General features: G+C 35.3%; 3 protein-coding genes across 3 annotated transcripts; 2 read left to right on the forward strand and 1 right to left on the reverse strand.

Annotated features, from left to right (window-relative positions):
- The first annotated feature begins 366 nt into the window (after positions 1–366).
- LOC111708519 (uncharacterized) lies at positions 367–4,278 on the forward strand. Its single transcript, XM_023481923.1, has 4 exons — positions 367–514; positions 986–1,045; positions 3,167–3,344; positions 3,990–4,278. Exons 1-4 carry the CDS (start codon positions 462–464, stop codon positions 4,125–4,127), a joined length of 429 nt encoding a protein of 142 aa, XP_023337691.1. The 5' UTR covers positions 367–461; the 3' UTR covers positions 4,128–4,278.
- Positions 4,279–7,616: 3,338 nt separating this feature from the next.
- On the reverse strand, positions 7,617–12,057 carry LOC111708514 (pyruvate dehydrogenase E1 component subunit beta, mitochondrial). The gene is made up of 4 exons (XM_023481916.1): positions 11,952–12,057; positions 10,097–10,200; positions 9,190–9,469; positions 7,617–8,487 (listed from the first exon to the last, which is right to left on the reverse strand). The coding sequence occupies exons 1-4, from the start codon at positions 12,007–12,009 to the stop codon at positions 7,844–7,846; spliced, it is 1,086 nt and encodes a 361-aa protein (XP_023337684.1). The 5' UTR covers positions 12,010–12,057; the 3' UTR covers positions 7,617–7,843.
- Positions 12,058–12,663: 606 nt separating this feature from the next.
- On the forward strand, positions 12,664–20,174 carry LOC111708499 (E3 ubiquitin-protein ligase Arkadia). Its single transcript, XM_023481898.1, has 3 exons — positions 12,664–16,150; positions 17,207–17,484; positions 19,502–20,174. Exons 1-3 carry the CDS (start codon positions 13,049–13,051, stop codon positions 19,545–19,547), a joined length of 3,426 nt encoding a protein of 1,141 aa, XP_023337666.1. The 5' UTR covers positions 12,664–13,048; the 3' UTR covers positions 19,548–20,174.
- Positions 20,175–20,225: the final 51 nt, after the last annotated feature.

Genomic DNA, 20,225 nt, shown 5'->3' on the forward strand with positions numbered 1-20,225 from the left:
CAGGTTATATAAAACTATATTTTCCTGTAGGTCGGGTTATATAAAACTATATTTTCCTGTAGGTCGGGTTATATAAAACTATATTTTCCTGTAGGTCAGGTTATATAAAACTATATTTTCCTGTAGGTCAGGTTATATAAAACTATATTTTACTGTAGGTCAGGTTATATAAAACTATATTTTCCTGTAGGTTGGGTTATATAGTACTATATTTTCCTGCAGGTCAGGTTATATAAAACTATATTTTCCTGTAGGTCAGGTTATATAAAACTATATTTTCCTGTCCACCAAGACGAGGAGCAGGGACGGATATATGTGGTTTATCCAATACTAATATTAAACCATCAATTGTATTATTCCAGATAACAATGATGATTGCCTGAAGCTCTAGGTTCTACAGGATATGTAATCTAGTGAGTTCAACCAGGATCTGAACCTGGAATCTTTCAATGATTTGAACAATGGGTATCAGAGCCTTGTTATTAGCAGCTACACTGCTCTCTAAATACACAAGGAACAGTTTTATCTTCAGAACTATATTCCAATATTGATTCATTGATATGCAGAGTCATGCTTATCCACTTAGTAATTATTTAATATCATTACTCACGAAATATTCCAATCAATCTAAATTAAAATTTCTTTTGTTTTACAGATCAGAGTTTTATATAGTAATTGTCGTCTTCCATTATAATTTTCGGAAAAATATGTCATTGCTATTTTAGTTTTTATTGTTAAAGGAATTGAGTCTTTTCCACAAGCTCAATTTTTTTAATCCCTATATCTTTGCAATCTGATTATGTAAACCATTGATATTTTGAAATTAGATTATTTAATCTCAAAGAATTGACAGTTTGAAAAATCTAAAGTTTACGACATCGGGTTACAAAGATGTAGATAAGAAAATCTAAGTTTTTTGAAAAGACTTAGTTTCGTTTCACTAGTTTTTAGAAAAAGTTTTTTGAAGATGAAGATGGTTTTATAGCGGACTGAAATGTTACGGATGCAATGAATCTGAGAATAAGACTTGTCCTGGCTGGGACAGGTAATTATAGGACTAATCATAAACTTGTCATTTAAACTAATTTAGTATATTTCCCCTTCAAATATATACTATAATCAATACAATTGCAATGTAAACACCAAACATACACTGTTGACTATGCACTCATGTTGACATTATTATGGAACTCTACTCTCTACAGAGTAATAGATCCTTAAATCAAACACGAAACATTTCCTTTTTTATTCAGAAATGTAAACGAATGGAGTCTTTGCCACAAACTTGGATTTTCTAAACTGTAAATCTTTTAAACCCAATGAAGTTGAGACCTTCGATATTTCAAATTATGAATTATGTTAGAGCAAATAAGTTAAGTTTTAAATATCAAGTGTACACCATCAGGTTAAAAAGATAAAGGGATTAGAAAATTTGAGTTTGTGACAAAAAGCTCAGTTTCTATGTCAAGGTTTGTCTGAACTTTTAACTTTAAAACTTCTCAATCGAAATCTTTACAGTCAAATATTGACGAGAAGTCAACCTTCCCCAGCAGCAAGGGTGCTCGAATAACATTAGAATTAGACAAAAGCTCCGAAATGTTGAAAGAGCACGCTGCCTTGGATGTAATTACTCCACTCCCTTGTATTTCTATTTTCTCCCATAACTCTCCAAACCTGACACTGATATCGTGAGAGGAGAACTTTACCAAGCTAGGGGAATAAAGGTTTACTTTTACAAGGATACGAGGGGAGGGGTCCATGAACATCAATCCCCCCATTTCCTTGTTGTTTACAAACTGAGAAACAGAAAACTTTTAAGACAAACAATCTTCGAAATTATGGTCGACATTCAAGGTCGGTAACTTGGCACTGAAGGTTGATAAATTGGTATTTAGGTTTTGTAACTTAAAGGGACTGTCGACGTTATTTCAATTGACTCTCCAATTAAAGAGTTTTTGATTATGCAGGGGTACTTGTAAAATCTTTGTCTAAGATTTGCTGGTGTTAAATCTGAAAGTTGATAATTTCCAATGTTGGTTTGTGTATTAAAAGGCTTTAAAGACTTATGCAGCAAAGACAAATAATTAAATAAATAATAAAACTTAAGAATTTTTAAGTCTTTGCTACAAAATCTAATTTATTTTCTAATCCCTATATCTTTGCAAAGGTGTTTCTATGGCGTAAACCTTTGATATTACAAACTTTGATGATTTGATATAGCAAAATACATAGTTTGAAATATCTAAGGTCTACAACATTGAGTTGCAAGTATATAGATTTTTTAGAAAATAAGAGTTTGTGGAAAAGACTCAATTCCTTTATAAAAAATCAGACGATTTTCTTGTCTGTCCCTGCTGCATAAACAAGCAAGTCACCTTTCAGAAAAACCAACAGTGGAAATTATCAAAAACAAAGATATCCTACTTTGTACTTATTGTTGCTCAGAAAAAGATAAAATTCTGCATTTGTGAGGTAACTTATACAACCCTTTAAAGACTGTTGATTTGGTATAAAAGGTTCGCCCTGTAAAAACGGTAGAGTTAAACTTACATAAAATGTGCTGTAGAAGATGAAAAGTTTTTACTCCTCGTTTGTTTTGACTGCTTTTAGCGGGGTTACTTCTAGGAAATATATTTATTGTTTGGAGAATTTGAAATAGAATAAATTTGACCTGGTTTTCAATATTCATTTTCTCAACAGTTGTTCAACCTCTTGAAAGGTTTTGAAGCTTATTGAAGGGTTTGCAACTTTAGGACAGGTGAAACTAATATCGGAAACAAAGAACACTTATTGTTTCTTAGACTTCGAAGTTGAGAATTTGAAAGGGAACATAAAACAATATAATCAGAGCTGGAAAATCTTGTATTGTGTACAGCAAGCTCAATGCTCGCTCGATCTCGATCTTCTTTTTAATATGCAGATTAATCTGATCTTTATCCGATATTCCGCATGGAAATCGTACCCAGTCAGGGGTTGAAAAAAACTTTGATGAGGGGAGGAATAACTAAAAGATCCTTAAATTATAAATGCCCCCAGTGAATATAGAGATCAAGTGATCGGGATTATAAGAATTAAACACAAAATTTTCTAGCTCAGGTTCAAGTTAAGAGTCGTCCTTTAGTCCACAGGAAAGGGTGAATTATAATGAACAAGAAAAATACCCTAGGTCCGCTGTGGACACTGTCGAGGACCTTGGAGACGTGGTTGGGTTCTACACGCAGTGTGTGAGCGTGGTTCTAGGAGATGGAAGGATTGTACGCCAAGGAGCGTATCCAGGAGAAACCCATTGTGATCCTACATTCAAGGATGCATGGGCACAGCTACTCAATGCACAGTGGAACCAGGTACAGTCCGTGAAACTATTTTTCCGTCCGTAGAAAACCTTGAAGTATTGGTATGTTTTTGCGAGAATTTATTGTATTTTTAAATATAAATTGTACTGCAAACAGAAACTAACTTGAAAGTGCTGGGAGTGGTGACCTAGCACATTCAAGTAGACAGTGCAGAGCTGAGACTGTGCTGCACTGTCTTACAATAGCACAAAGACAGCGACTCGTAAACATTCTTTCAAAAGCAGCGCCATGGCTGGACGGGCAAAGGGAAGACAGAAAAAGAAAACCTTCGGACGTGCAGATGGAGAACGGAGAAAAAGATGAACATTTGAAATTATTAACTGTGCCTCGTACCATTTGATTTTTATAAAAATTATAAAAAATAAATCATAAAACATTGTTAAAAAAATATAAATTGTATTCTAATTTTTAAATGATCAACTCTGAACAACCAACAAATAATTTACAGGAAGGAAAATAGATATCGTAATTGTATTAGTTCCGGCACTTTATGGTGAAACATAATTTTAAAATGTCGCAGTGCATGGAAATCGAATAATAATTTCCAAATGTAAACCCTTTTAGAAGTGATTGATATAAATTTTCGTAAAAATAAAAACCATGTTTATTAATGATTGATAATTCGACTTGCTTTAGGATGTCCGAATTGATTGCTGTGGGACGGATCACTGCAATGGACTCTCCCTGAAGAGCGGAGGGGAAAGAGTTCTTCAGTTCAGTCTTCCATTTCTCCTTGTTCTAGTACTCATCAATTCAAATATTTTCTTCAGCTAAAATATTAAATAGACATTTTTACTGGTTCCCAATTCAAGTCCTAATCCTAGCTAAAATAACTTTTAAATATCACCAATCCCAATATATTGTAATTGCATTTTATTTATGCTCAGTCTATTGTGAATAAAGTTTGTTCGACTTATGAGCATCATAATATACCTTTAAGCATTAACTTCCCTTTTTATATCTATCTGCTTAAATTCCCATGATAAAGGATTAAGTCTTTGCCACAAACTCTGATTTTCTAATCCCTATATATTTGGAACCCGTCAAATATTATTGAAATATCCAAGGTTTACATCGTCAGGTTGCAGAGATAAAGGGATTCGAAAATTAGTGTTTGTACCAAAAGCTCAATTCCTTTCTCGTTTAATGTCCCTTGCAATATCCAATTCCCTATTTCTTCCGGATATTTTTTAACATATATCTAGTTCTTTGTATTTTACTAATCCAAGTCCTTTAATTTTACTAATCCTTCCAATATACACTCACTGTACAGGTTTACACACAAGAGATGGGACTTAAAAACTTTTTTTCTCAGTCTTAGTTTCAACTTTCAGTATGGTCTTTCTTTGCCAAACCATTGAGTAGATCATTTAAAGGCCAAAGACAGAGTTTACCCTTCAGAAAGGTTGTCATTCAAATCTCATCCTTTTTGGGTAAACCTGTATAACTACTTTTTATCCTAATCCTGAGCGAAGCTCTTATGTTTATAAGAATCCTGATCCTTCCACTAGTTCCTCCAGCTCTCTTAATCCTTCAATCTATATGCGGTTTGGTTTACCTTATCATGGTCCTTCATATATTCGAAAGTCATCTTTAAATCTATAACTTATCTCCGGATACTGATTCTTAAATGTCCAGTCTAATCATAGTTCTGATTTATTGTCTTATCTGTAGTTTCGTAATGTTTCTAAATAAATGTATCCCACCTAAACATATTTATCTTTGTTTGACTCAGGAAAAAATTGAAAAATACGAAAAAACAGGCAAGTTTTTTGTCCCCCTTTTGGAGACTTCATACCCTAACATATATTTATTTTTTCCTAGAAAAGGAATTGAGTCTTTGTCACAAATTCAAAGTTTCTAATCCCTATATCTTTGCAACCAGATTGAGTAAACTTTTTGATATTTCAGACAGAAATCATAGTTTGAAATATCTAAGGTCTACGACATTGGGTTAAGTAGATATAGGGATTAGAAAATCAGAGCTTGTGGTAAAGACTCAATTCCTTTTGTGCTATGTTTAATTCCTTTTGTGCTATGTTTAATATTAGTCCAGCCCGCAATGCACCCGATAAAACATGTTCTCCAGGCGGATTCTTCTTGTGGCGTATTATTATAGAGATTTTCCAACAAAGGATTAGACCAAATATTTGTAATTGCAAAAACTAGATTTCTAGGTGCTTCGCGCATCCTTTCCTATTAACATTTCCAACTTAGAACTTTTGCACAAATTATCGTGAATTTTTCTGTTAAAATTGCCGCATTCTCAAAAATAATAAAAATGGAAAATTGCTCATCTTCCCTTGGGTCATGTGAGTTGCCACAAAAAAGGGTCTGATCGGTTCAAACGTTTCTTTAATACAGACAGACAAACACGCCAAATATATATAAATATATAGATATGAAGGTTGAAGGAAAAGATTACACGGCACAAATTTTCTAATCCTTATATCTCAGCATCCTTATGTCCGAAACCATTAAATTCTTTAACCTTTCTCCGAGATCAAATAATCAAAGTTTTAAAAACCAAAGGTTTACGCCAGATGGTTGAAAAGAACGAGGATTAGAAAATTAGATGTATATCAAATAAAGAAGACACTTCGAAAAGTGCTTCGATTTTTTGGTAGCTTAAGACTCCCCCCCCCCCAAAACATTCTTGAAATCATCTCTGGATTGTTCAGCAGATTGACCCATCCAACATCTCAGGAAAAAACCCTTCCGCTTTTAGCTTATTTCACTCTCATATTTGACATTTAACTTGACCAACGATCTTATATTTTGTTTTTTAATTTAACAGCAACTCTGACATTAATGGCTATCCTCGAGTTTCTCGAGATAAAATTAACGAACAATTAACTATTTAATCCTGTTGAACATAGATTTCCTTGTGCATGAAGTTTATTACCCAAAAAATAATGAAAGACTATAAATTGCTAAAATGTTCAATATTACGAAAAAATGGGACACCTTTTATCACTTTTTGACACTAACTAGTTTTCCAGTGCGGATCCAGATCAAAATTAAATGGATCATAATTTATGTTTCAGAGGGCCGACTGGCCTCCTTTAAGAGTATGGAGTTTAGAGTTTGAGGTGAGTAGGCAGTTACTTTGGTCTTCAGTCTGTTAAATATACAAACAGTCTAAATTTAAAGTTGTATTCATCTATTTTCTGTAGAGCACCATACACCAACAAAGATACACCTTCATATGTTTCTCAACACAAAAGCGTACTGCGGTTTTCTAGAGGAAATATAAACCTTCCAGGGTTTTCAGTACTTTCTACCAGTATGAACAGGGAAAAAACCTAATGAGCTTTTTATCTATTTTTTATTTTTTATGTTCCCTAAAATAAAAGAACTCTAAGTCACTAAAATTAAATACATTTCCTTCTCATTTAACGGGTTATTTATTCAATCTTTTAGCGGGTGATTTATCCACACTTTTGGCTTTTGATTCTAAGCCTGATGGGTCCTGTAACAGGTTGTTTTACAGGTTTTCCCCCCTGGCATATTTCTATCCTACCCTCCTCCTCCAAATCCCAGGCTACACGCCTACACAGATCCATCTCAGATCTCCAGTCGGAGAATAAAACCCGCACAACCTCGCTCGGACAACAGGTCTTCTCCGGACCCCGTTTCTCCACTAGCTCCAGGATCTTGATTCGGATACAGACGATCTTATCATCTCCAGACATGTCTATTCTAATCTAGAACAGGGGACTCTTCAATACTTTCAATACTCAAGATTTTAAGGCGATGTTTTGGCGTTCATAGTAATAATTTGTGGAATATTAATAAAAAATAATCGGATATATTTTCCAAGATAAAATAATAATCACCAACAACCCCAGTTCCTGAAAACTTGAAATTTTTAATAGTTGATATGCTAAATAGTTTTAAAATGTGTTTAAAACAATTTTTGAAACATTAAAATGTTTAAAACAATAAAAATATATCTCCATGAATATCTAATTTTGCCACGTGTGCTGCATGTTTCGAAAAAAAACAGTATGTCAATTTCTGTTTCGTCGTGCATATTATACAATTATCTATCTAAAAGAAATAAACTTTTTAATCTAAGTCTAAACCTACAAGGTCTTTCTTTTTCACGTAATAGCTTTAAAGGTGGTGGAGATTAGCCACAAAGACTAAAAAAGCAATTATTCTTAAGAAAACTTTTAGAAATAATAACTATAAGAGGATAAAAAACTACATTTTATATTTCTTACTTTTAGGAAAAAAATACACCCAAGATGGCATAAATTTAATAATAAGTTATCATTTATTAATTTAAATTAAAAATTACTGACATTATGGCTCTATCTTTAGAAACAATATGAAAGTAAAATAAACTAGTGTCTGAATAGAAGTGTAGATGATGAAAACTAAAGTTTCTGCGTTGGAACAGATATGTTCTGGTTTATGAGAATAGGTATTTGACCGGGTTTACTGGTAGATTTCACAACGAGGAGTTTCATGAAGAAGATGATTTATTTGCCAAGGATTCTCTTCACCGCCGACACAATATTGTGAGGTTTAGGGGTAGCGGCGGCTTCGGCGGTTTTAGCGTAGGGCATAGGGGTGTCTACGCCGCAGATTCTTATTACAGGGGCGTCCAAGTAGTGAAAGGCGGGTCCTTCGGAAAGACTGGCGGAGATCTCAGCTCCAACTCCATGTTGGGGCCAGCCACCTTCTACAGTTACACAATGATGTGTCTTGATTACAGACTTATTGACAGTATCCATATCCAGGGGTCGGATAGATCTTAGATTAATGACTTCAACACTGATTCCTTCCTTGGCAAGCTCGTCCGCAGCGGAGAGGGCGAACCCTACTCCGATAGAATGTGCGACTAGGGTACAGTCGGATCCTTGTCTCATGATCTTGGCTTTACCAATGGGAAGAAGGAAATCTGACTCAAAAACTTTATCCTCGACATCAAAAGCTGTTCCGTAAAGAAGTTCGTTCTCTAGGAAGACCACTGGGTCAGGGTCTCTGACTGCAGCCTTGAGTAGACCCTTGCAGTCCTCACTGTCGTAAGGAGAAATAACCTTGAGTCCTGGACAATGAGCGTACCAAGCAGCGAAACATTGAGAATGTTGAGCAGCGACTCCCATAGCACAACCATTAGGACCTGAATCAACATTCGTATGATGTACATTTACTTTTAGGTAGATATTTCGACATTTCAACCTCAAGGCATGACTTGATCAATAATATTTATATTGGCCATTACAATTTGGAGAAATATGAAAGTAACTCGTGTTAAGAAATATTTGATAGAACTTCAACTTGACACGTGAGAAGTCTGTTGTTTGTAAGTCGATTGCATTAATGTATTTAGGATCAGCAATGCTTTAAACAATTTTTCAAAACATCTTGCAGTTAAAACATCGATTTAATTACCCTTTAATCTTATCAGTTATCATCTATTTTTGCCGCTAAAAATCAAGAGAAAAAGGAAAGTAACACGTGATCAAAAAAGGATATTAGAATTTCAATTTAAGACGTGACAAGTCTGTTGTTTTTAGTAGATTGCTGATTAAACAAAGAATGTAGGATTAGCATTGTTTTGAACTATTTTTCTAAATTTCTTGGGGTTAAAATAAAATTGAAATTTTCTTTAAAAAAATAATTCGTTGTATTTTAAAAATGAATATTCAATAACCTTCTCTAAAATTATTTTAATTTCCCTTTATTCTTAATATTTATCTGTATTCTGATGCAAAAATATCATCCTATTGTCCAGTTAGAACTTTTTCAGGCCAAGAAGAACTTTTTTAATGAAAGATTGAAAAATTATAAATTAAAGATTAGGAATCAATGTTTGTCTCACCTCTGAATACAATTGGAACATTAACAACTCCTCCGCTCATGTAGAAAGTTTTAGCTGCAGAGTTGATCACTTGATCAATAGCCTGCATGGAGAAATTAAAGGTCATGAATTCAAGGATGGGTCTCAGGTTGTTGAAAGCTGCTCCAACTGCCAATCCTGTGAATCCCATCTCCGTGATTGGTGTATCAATTACACGCTTGTCTCCGTACTTTTTCCAGAGCCCCCTGGTCACCTTGTATGCACCATCGTACTGGGCCACTTCTTCTCCCATGATGAAAACCTGGACAAAAATCAAATCACAAAATTGTCTCAAAACATGATTTTTCATAAAAAAGAAATAATTAACTATGAAATATTTTTAGAAAATAACTATTTGATATTTTGACTTGAACAAGAATAAAATTAGATTATTATTTTTTAACATTTAAAAAATACTTTGGTATAATAATACACATTAAACCGTCAATAAAACTAGAAATCTGACTCCTTGGTCAATGCGATCAAAATTCTGAAACCGTTTTTGACCAGAACTGCACTGCAGAAACTTGTCCAGGGGAAAGGGGAGGTTATCTTAGACCATGGGTTAATCTAGGAATATTGTCCACCCATTACACAAAATAAAACCACCTAACAACATTTAGTAGAGTTTAAACACATAAAAACTTCAAAAAAATAGTTTCTTGGTCAATAAAATTTGCCACAAATAGTATATTAGTCCATGAAAACGTGAAGTATTGAACCTTCCACAAAATCTAAGGATGAACCCCTGGCCTTTTTTTACTTGTTTATTAATTGTCCTTTAATGATACTATCATTTTGAAGAACGTCTTTTTAGTAAACATATTTCACGGCCTCTTTTCCACCTTTTAGGGGCGACTTATCCCAAATAAATTATATGTATAAAAACCTTGTCATCTCGTGCTAGTTCCTCATCTAGTGCCATGTTAAGAGCATCTCTGACGGTGAGCTGCTTTGTAGCCAGGCTGCTGGATACAGATAAACCTCGACGACCTTTACAAGATTGAGTGGTATTTATTTGATTTTCGTTTATAATTTTGTATAAAGGGGATATTAATACATTTCTCGTGATAATCTATAATGACTGATGAAATTAATTTCGCTTTGACATTAGTAAGTATCAAAATAAATCTCAAGTTTATTAACAAAATAGTTTATTTATTTATATAGAGTTGTTCCTAGGTCGGCATGCTGATCAGACCTACTTGACTGCTCTCTGCACTTTGTATATGTCGGCGCTGTTGCCTTACACACTGGAGGAAGGGAAGGCCAGGCGGCCCTGAACCCCATGCTCGATTAGTTAACTTCCTATCTTACTGATACAGTATCTACGGCCGGGGTATAAAGTCAAGAAATGCGAATTTACAAGAATAAAGAAGAAAAATAAAAAGAAAGAAATCTAACAGAGCCAGTATGTCTAATGCTAATCCTTACACCCACTATATTTAGCGATCTGAAGCCCTTTCTGGAAGAGCCCTGTTCCGCAGCTGATTAAAAGACACACTCCTCGTGTTTTAAAGCGATGGGACAGCATGCTTAGCGGGTTATTTCTTCTTAAAAAACCTGTTCACGTGGGAATATACATTAACAGTGAGGGCTATGGTATATCTCATACCTATTACCCTTACACCCCCATCCTCATCCTTCTACCTCCTAAAATCAAACCTTCTCCTTCTTCATGAGCAGATATAGATACTCAGAGACTGCTTTACTGTGGAATCTTAATCAAAACTTTATGAGAGAGATCATTATTGGTATCATGGGTGTTCCTTTCCTAGGGGGACCTAAATCACATTTAACCTAACCGAATGCAGTAAGGCAAGGAGGTCTTTTAATATCGTTCTAAATTAATGCAAGACACAGATACATGTAACTCAATGCAGCTGACAAAGATAGTTCTCATTAAAACAATGTCAGTAATAAACCTGCATAGATGGCAAATATGAAACACAACTGGATAAAATGCGGAAATTCAAGAGCTGAGATTTAAATACTACAAATTGCCTGGTCAGCTATCGAAAATGCAATTGAATGAGCAATACAGGACAGCCAGAAAACAAGAAGATGGGACAAATGTTAATAATAATAAATGTATTAATAAATTTGTTTCATATAAAGTCTGAAAAAAATTAAAATAAATAAATTGTTATAAAGGTAAAAAATATATATAGAATTGTACAGAAATTTAATGAATATAAAAAGACTGTTAGCGTTATTTCAAGTGAACCTCTGTCCTCCATACAAAGATAGCAATGTCCGATTCACAACGGTATAGAATCTTTAAAAATTTGCCTCATCAAGTATGTATCTATTACCATTAATTATAATAATTTTGATTTTTTTCAATTTTGCTTTTCTGCAAAGTTACTTGAGCATTTTAACTGCAAAAAAATCATTTAGAAATTAATAGAAGTATACACTTTAAAATCCAGAAAAACGACGTTCACCAAATTATAGTCTTTGCATAGAGGGTCACTTGAAATTACGGTTTCAGCCAATTTAAGCATATAAGTAATTTACTGATTTTTAACACACCAAAGGCCCNACTAAGAATCTCAAAACCAAGCTAAGGACATTCATATCAAATTTGTACATGGATATCATTGGTCATGTTGCCGCAGCGCCAGTCTGTCCTCGCCGCGGCGCTCGGCCCATTAGCCTGTCCTAGCCGAAGCGCACAGTCCAAAAATCAATCTTCAGGACAGACTCCATAAACATTCAAATTATTTGCTAGCTTTAAATACCTGTAGGGGTTGAGAATCTGAGTAAGGAACCTACTGAGTTTGCCAGGGACATATTCATCTGAAATGATTTATAAACTTTAACAATATGTCTAAAGACCACTAAATCGCTACTTTGAACATGGAACGAGTCCTATATCAGCAAAACGAGGTACTTCTGCCCTTTTAGAGCTTCCAATCTACAAGTTCCTGATCACCAATGATTCTGGGGTAATTTTTGTTTGGTCCTATAGGGATGTACATTTAAATTCACAGTTCTTAATCCATCTGTCTCTTTCTTCTCGAACCTTATAGATGGCATGGCAGCTTGATTTTTAGACAGTAACTTCATTAAGTTATCTTGTGTAATGTGTCTGCACAATTTTAACGTAATGGGAGACTTATCAGCTGACTAGACTCTACAATTCAATATTCAGCTGTTTTTAAGAGGTTTTGTGATTGAACTGCACTACGCAACATTTAAAATTTTTCCACACATATGTGTAAAAATATAATATTTTTCCTTAAATATTGTATGTTCTTTCTCTAAATTACTTAGAAACATTAAAGATATACTTTTGAATCAAAATTTGTCAATAAACTTAACTTTTCTCTTTCTTTATTTAAGGTTTGTAAGCATCATGTTTTGTATGCTTGCTTCCTTAAAAAGGTTGCGTAGTGGTCTACCTGCCTGCCGAGTGCCTTGTCTCTCTCTCTCTCTCTGTTGCCATTACTGCTGAGTGCTGTTATTGGCTTGTTTGTTCAGGCAGTTCAAGCAGAACACAGGGATGGAAGTGAGATAACAAAAGACTTTCTTTGAATTTTATATTTGTGGATTCTACCTACTAGTATAGAATAACAAAAAATAAATTCGTGACTGAGGCAAATTCTTTTTCTAAACACAAAGTTGAACGGGGAAACACTTGAAATATGCATTAATAAAGAATTACAAGGCTAACCTGAGTAACCAGTATATCTTGATGAATAGCACGTTGATCTAAAGATTTGAATGCAAATTTTTTTTTGAGGATTAAGAAATTAAATTTTATCAGGAATAGTGAGGACATTAAAAAAGAAGTATTTTGCATTTTACTTGGTATACAAATTTCAGAGAAGTGAGGATGGCTCAAAGCCCCCTCTCCCCTAACTTGCCTGCGGGACGGAGTACGGAGTTTAATCCACAGATCTCCGTAGGACAAAACAATGCGGAGAAAACTAACAGCTCCACCGACCCTAACACCGGAGCAGGTTCCTTGGCAGAGAACTTCGAAACCAGTTTTACCGCTAATCCGAATGGTGCGGATTACCTCCGGTCAGAGGCTTTCCTAGAGAACTCAATCTACGACGTAGATACGGCCAGATTGTTTGCGGAGAGTGATGAGGATGATAGTATGGATGCAGTTTTTGTTTCTGAGTCAGGACCAACTAGGATGGGTCCGCTCTATGCAACCCCAAGGGAGGAAATATCCTATCCTCGTAGAGAATCTTCCCGGAACTGGAATGATGGATGTTTCTATTCTCCGTCCAGGTTTCATCAATATGAATCCATGCTGACAAGTATACCTTGTGTCCGACTACCAGACCCACACTTTAGAGAGGAAACCTATTCCTATCCATCCCATAGTAGATATATTCATTCACACTCTCTCATGGATGAATATCCCAGTCAGTCCCACCCACCCCCTCGGGACGGTTACGAATCATCTCAGAGTACGCATAATAGATATGTTTCATTTCCTCCTCTTCCTCGTTTGAGACGCGCAGTCTTGCCCCGAACTCTTCAAACTTGCTCTTCTCCGATACCGTACCATCATAGGAACAACATAGATGCATATGATATAGAAACCTATGGTCTGGATAATCCATCCTTGCAAAGAATACCTGGAGAACAATCCGCATCTTCAAGTTTTATCACATCCTGCTCCACTGGTGCTGATACCATTCCTAGAGGTAATATTAATGACCATATAAACAGGGCGATTTCAGTCCGGAACGCTAGTACATCAACTCCTCCTGACCTGGCTCTAATCTCAAGTCCAGGCTCTGTCAATGTAGCATATGGGGCGGTAACGGTATCAAGGAAACGTGGTGTCGGTGATGCAGCTGAAGGTTCATGCACGAAAATAATGAAGCATGATAACATAAGGGGAACCATTAATACTGATTCTTCTACACTAACTGATCAACAACAATCAACTTCCTCCCAACTTCCTTCTAATCCTCCTCCTTTACTGGCCACTCATCCTACAATGAGTATAGTTACAACGACTGATAGTAACGCTGAGAACCATTCTAGTTCTATTACTACTACTGCGGCAAGTAGTACTTTAACATCAAGCGCTACAGTAAACAAGGTTCCACAAGTTGACTCTGAACCGAGGATAAAAACTGAAACCTCAGGAGTTAAGACTTCGATGTTATCTGGTCCTGAACTAGAGCTTATTACGTCTACCCTGGCACCTTCCAGTAAAAGCAGCTCTCGAGGAAGTAGCACTAAATCTTCTCCCAGTCTGTCTAGAGCTTCTCCAAACCATGTTCCTGCATACAGCCAGGAGGCTCTAAGAGATCTAGTGTGTGCTACACTAGCTCCAGCTGCTGCTGCAACTCTGATCAAGAATGAGAAGAGGGAAAAGGAGCAGAAGCGGAAATCTATTGTTGTGGAAACAGAACCTCAACCTGGAACTTCAGGACTCCAGGATGTAGATTCTACACTCCAACATTCTCCAACTGTACTGCATCAGTCAAGAACTGGACCTCCCAAAACCTCAACCTCCGGAGCACAGTCTGGCTCAGTAGATATATCTGAACCTACTCCATCTACATCTGGACTCCAATCCAGTTCTAGTACTGAGCAGGCAAGTGATCTCGGTGCTCCAGATCTCCAGTTGGATTGTTTGTCATCAGACTCTGAGGATAGTTCCAGCGAGGATGTCCAGGTTGTAAAGATACCTAGAAAGAAAGGAAGGAGGCAGCCCAGACTCCCAGTCGAGGTTGATTTGACCCAGGAGATGACAAGTGACGAGGATGATATCCGTGTAGAGGAGGTCAAATCTAACTGTAGATCTGTTAATATATCCTCTGAGGTTACCGTTAGCGTTAGCTCTGAGTCTATGGTAAATAATGAAGTAACAGAGGCTGAGATAGTAGCTGAACCTAACCCAGGTTTCTATCATACATCAGAGGCAGCTGATGGAGTTGAAATGTCAACATACCAAAGACTGAGACAACTTCATCATAGTCATTCAGTTTTGATGGAACCTCACCAGCCACCCTTGCATCACTCCATGCAGGAGCTAGGTGACCATGAACCTGCTGTTCCAGGTTCCTCTTCAGATTTCAGACCTAGACGACTCCGACATCCTTGGAACTACGAGGTCAACAGATGCTACCATGGACAGTTTCATAATCCTGTTAGCTGTCCCTGTAGAGAACAACATGATATCCCTGATGCGGGATTTTATCAAACTCCTCCTCCTGCGCATAGATCCTCTCTCTACCCTGGAAATATGCCAGATTCATCTGGTCTAGGTCGGAACAGATTACTCCGAGCTGTGCAGAGAATGAATCCTAGACATCAGCGTCTTTGGCAAATGCAGAATAATCATCAGGAACAAATGAGACGCCAAATGGCCCCGGCTCGAACAGCTCCGCCTGCAACCTTGCCAGTTACTGTTGTAGAGGGTAGAGCTGAGGTTCAGCAACCAATCCCTGTAGATGGAATACAGGAACAACAACCAGGAATGAGTTCTAGCGGTGCCAATGTTCCTCCAGGGTTACAGGAGTCTCATACTAGAGAAGGAGCGCGTCCTATGATAACAGTTCCTAGAATAATGATCGGTTCTAGACCGTCTGCAATTTCTCCTATGCAGAACCCGCCCCCGGCACATCTCCAGTCTGGTCAGCAGAGAATGTTTGAGGATCCTAGTGGTAGATATAGACGATATCAGCAGAGCCTGCATAGATGGCATACTCCGGTCATGCCAGATCCTCCAACCCTTGCATTTCATCCAGGTCTAGAGGATTCTATACTTCCTCAGTATCCTGTTCCTCATTACCACAACCCTTGGAACTCTAATCCTAATCTCAGAGCCCATATCAACCTACCGGACCCTGAGCTAGGAGTGATGATACCTCGTCCTGCAGAGAACTATCCTCGTGGTTTGGAAAATTACGGAGGAATTGCAAACTTCCTGCTTCAACCCCGGAGTATGGTTGGCATCGAGGTAATTTTTCTTGATTTTGAAAATCCACGATTTTTTTTATAAAATCCGCGAATTTTTTTTTGGTTTTGTTTTACAATGTATACAAATAGAAAATGTTATCACAATTAAGATAGAAAATGCCTATCATAATAAAATATATTTGATTTCTCAGTTTTTTGGCCCACAATTCTTTCTTAAAGAACGAAAGTTAAAATTCCCTACATTTGATCTCAGACTGAAAAGTTTGGTTGGGAAAGCGCAAAGCCACATCGATTCAATTCAATATCCACAGCGTAAACTTTAAATTTAAGAATTGAAGTTCAATTCCGGAGAAAATTGAAATTCATAATTTATGATAATTTAAAGAAGGGGTCGTCAATTTAAACTACTGCAATGTAACCGTCCTGGGGGGGGGGGGCTAGTTATTAACAGATTTGAAATATAAAACTTGATTTATATTAAAAATTGTGTGACTAAAAGCTATCCCAACGAAAAGTTAAAGTCTCTGTTTAAGGTTTAGAAAAATCTTATTTCCCGACAGTTTTTTTTGTTCCTAGTCTGTATATTTATGGAAAATTACTGGGGGGGTTATAGTAAACAAAATATAAAAACATCTGTGCAATCTATACAGCAGGTTTATACATTAATCCTTATGCTGGATTACCGTTGCTGTATGTATTTAAGGGTTTCTATGTCGAAATTATTAATCATAAATTACACAAGAGAATATTCTAAAGCTTAACATTTGACACAAAGTACCGTTTTAAAAAACATTTTAATTGTATTAAAAAAAAAACATTTCTCCCTAAAAATCCTGCTTCTGAATGTATACATGAAGTTTTATTTGAATTTCATTTACATACATTATAAACAAAATTATTACTTATTTATCTTTACAAAGAATATGTACGCCTGAATGAGGCTTGGAAATATGTCTATTTTTTGTCAACCATGGTTTTGAGAATATTTTCTTTGTGTATAAGACTAAAAACCTATTTGAGATGTAGACCTGAAGTTTTATTTAATATTTTCCTTCACACGCATTAAACAAAATTCTTCTTACTCTATAATTACCAGGAATATGTACGCCTGATTGAGGCTAGACGCAGTGCAAGCGTAACGAGAGGAGCGAGTCGACAATGCATTGAACGCAACACCTTCCCTCACAAGTTCACAAAAAGAACCGTGGTTCCAGGAGAGGAGGAGGGGGAGGAAGAGGAGGCAGACAAGTGCACAATCTGTCTCTCGGAGTTTGAGCATGAGGAAGATGTGCGTCGTCTTCCCTGTATGCATCTCTTTCATGTGGAATGCGTGGATCAATGGCTTGGACAGAACAAGAGATGTCCTATTTGCAGGTTAGATTTTCATTCTAGTTGAAATATAATGGTGTATGAACTGCTTAGGATCCGGATCTGGATCCAAAAGGCAAAATATCAACTAAAAACTGTAAAAAAAAGTTTTTGCTCTCAAAACTCAAATCTGAAATGTAATTAAAATAGATTTTAAAATTATTCTTATCTCTAAATGGATCATCAAGGTTTAGAAAAAAGATAAAGAAAAAGCAAGTAAAACAATTTGAAATTTTTAGTTTTTCAAAAATGTAAAAATCTTAAAGAAATGTTTATCACCTGGATCCGGATCCACATCAGAAGGAAGTTGATCCTAAGCACTGGTGTTTTTATAATATTTTCATTGTCAATTAAAGTGTTTTTCTTATAAATATATTTTCTTTGTTTATTAGCTGCATCCCTGAGATTCAAAAGCTTTGAGGTCCTTATAGTTTTTCCCCATTGATCTCGTGATTGAGACTCATAGATTGACTCACTTTTTTCCAAGAAACTTCAATATTGGGCCAGTCCGTAGGAAATCAGCCACCCCCTAGCAGTTACCATCTTCAATTCCTTTTAAACTTTAAATATGTGAGACATCACATAATCAGTAATTTTAGACTCTGTTGACCTCCGTGTGCGGAGCACTGATGAGGTCATGAAGTTTTGACCTCTTCAAAGAGGTTGCGCTTTTCAAGATACCATAATTTTTTTTCTTTTTGAGATATCAACCTAATTGTAGCGTCATTTAATAGGTAATGAATAAGGCTTTATTTGTTGGTTCATAAAATAATCGATAAAATGATTTTTAGCACTTGATATTTTCAAATGAAAACTTTTGTCCCAAAAAAAGACATCGTATACTTCGAATTCTTATAAATTCACACAAACTATTTTTTTATATGTTCAATGCTCGAGAAATTATTGGTTTAGAAGATATGCTCGGTTTTGTGAGCGTGATTCGCCTGTCTTCAGTGATTTCTGCAAAACCAGCGCGGCGGAGATAAATAGCTTGCTCAATTTAAAATAAGAATAATATAAATGCATAATTTTTCTCATACAAACACATTTTGAATCATTTTGTTTCAATTATACATTAACTTTAATACTGTATGCTAATTAATCTTTGTATTTTTTTACAAACAAATAAAGCCTTATTCATTACCTATTTAATGACGCTACAATTAGGTTGATATCTCAAAAAGAAAAAAAATATGGTAATTTGAAAAGCGCAACCTCTTTACAGAGGTCAAAACTTCATGACCTCAGTGCTCCGCACACGGAGGTCAACGGTCTAAAAATTACTGATTATGTAATGTCTCACAGAAGTCTTTTAATATTTAAAGTTCGAAAAAAATCGGAAATGGTTCCTACTGACTTTTGGAAGAAGTGGCTGATTTCAAATGGACTGACCATATTTTTTATCAAGTTAAAGTGTTGTAACTTAAAAGTTTTAAAGGGATTGTCCACGTAATTTTAGTAAACTTTTTACGAAAGAGTGCTATTAACGATTCTTTAAAGTTTAAGGGAGTGTAAGCGTAATTTCAAGTGACGTTACATGCAAAGATTGCAATGATCGATTTACAACGGTACCCTTCAAACCTTAATCTGATCAAAAATGTTTACGATAGCGTCATTTTTCTGCAAATCCTCAAATCACTTTTGCAGAGAAACCGTAAATGAAAATAAACAGTTTAAAGAAACAAAAACATGGATATCTATTTATCTAATTGATACTTGATCATTCAAAGCTTTAAAGGGTACGGCTATAAATGGGGCATTGTCATCTATGCATATAGGATCACTGAAAATAACGCCTAATTAAACAGTCCTTTTAACAGTGATCTTATTTTTTTTATATCTGGAATATGAAAAACATTCAACTCCTTTTTACGTGCTGAAATTTCCATCATATTTTCAAAGAAGTTTATGAATGACTGTCGCACTTAATTAATGCAATGAAAGCACTCGCTTAGGATTATGTAAATAGTTCCTTTATGTTTTCTAAAACTGATAACAGGGTTTTCATCTTCTTATATTTCAGGGTGGATATTGAGGCTCATCTTACCAAGGATTACAGTGAGTCATAGTTTAGAGGAGAAGGAGTTTTAAAATGTTTCATCATTCTTTTAATCTTATTCATCATGGAACAAGATAGTTTTGTAATTAAAGACTTAGGATTGTGAAATTTATTTTCAAATTGATCATTTTTTATATGATTTCTAAGCCATACAGGACTACACAAATTTTATACTGAAAATTATTTTAATTTTAAGGTGGCAATTTTATTTTCAGTATTTTTTATCAGCTTTTTAAAACGAAAATAACATCTTTACTTTTAGTTCAAACTAAATGCATTGCTTATGTTTCTATGTTTGAGAGTCTTGTTACACAATTAATTATTTAACTTTTCAATTCTGTCCCCTTATATTTGAACAAAAGGATAAAACATTCTTTCCGGACTGAACTGTGAGCGTAATAGAATTTAACTGTAATAATAATGATTCCTCAATGGTGAGTTCATTGAATATATGAGATCATTAATTAATATTATTTAAACTCAATTTATTTGATTTTATTCGGACTGAAAATTCTGTTGGGCATTTTTATATTTAAGTTTGCTAGCTTTTACAATAGTAACTCTGTACGCAATACTGTTCTCTCACTTCATTAGTAATTTTGTCTAATTAGTTAATTATTTGTAAGTAAAATGGAATTAGTAAAAATTGGCGTTATCACATATTCGCATTTTATATATACTATGTATT

Source organism: Eurytemora carolleeae, unplaced genomic scaffold (genome assembly GCF_000591075.1).
Source record: "Eurytemora carolleeae unplaced genomic scaffold, Eaff_2.0 scaffold859, whole genome shotgun sequence".
In the NCBI taxonomy this organism is placed as follows: domain Eukaryota; kingdom Metazoa; phylum Arthropoda; class Copepoda; order Calanoida; family Temoridae; genus Eurytemora; species Eurytemora carolleeae.

Coding starts and splice junctions, on each gene's coding strand:
- LOC111708519 (XM_023481923.1), top strand. CDS start 462: ATGGGTATCAGAGCCTTGTTATTAGCAGCTACACTGCTCTCTAAATAC. Junction 1,046..3,166: donor ACTTGTCCTGGCTGGGACAG/GTAATTATAGGA, acceptor AAAATACCCTAG/GTCCGCTGTGGACACTGTCG. Junction 3,345..3,989: donor TCAATGCACAGTGGAACCAG/GTACAGTCCGTG, acceptor GACTTGCTTTAG/GATGTCCGAATTGATTGCTG.
- LOC111708514 (XM_023481916.1), bottom strand. CDS start 12,009: ATGAATATGTCCCTGGCAAACTCAGTAGGTTCCTTACTCAGATTCTCA. Junction 10,201..11,951: donor CAGATTCTCAACCCCTACAG/GTATTTAAAGCT, acceptor AATCTTGTAAAG/GTCGTCGAGGTTTATCTGTA. Junction 8,488..9,189: donor TGTTCCAATTGTATTCAGAG/GTGAGACAAACA, acceptor ATGTTGATTCAG/GTCCTAATGGTTGTGCTATG.
- LOC111708499 (XM_023481898.1), top strand. CDS start 13,049: ATGGCTCAAAGCCCCCTCTCCCCTAACTTGCCTGCGGGACGGAGTACG. Junction 16,151..17,206: donor GGAGTATGGTTGGCATCGAG/GTAATTTTTCTT, acceptor TATAATTACCAG/GAATATGTACGCCTGATTGA. Junction 17,485..19,501: donor AAGAGATGTCCTATTTGCAG/GTTAGATTTTCA, acceptor CTTATATTTCAG/GGTGGATATTGAGGCTCATC.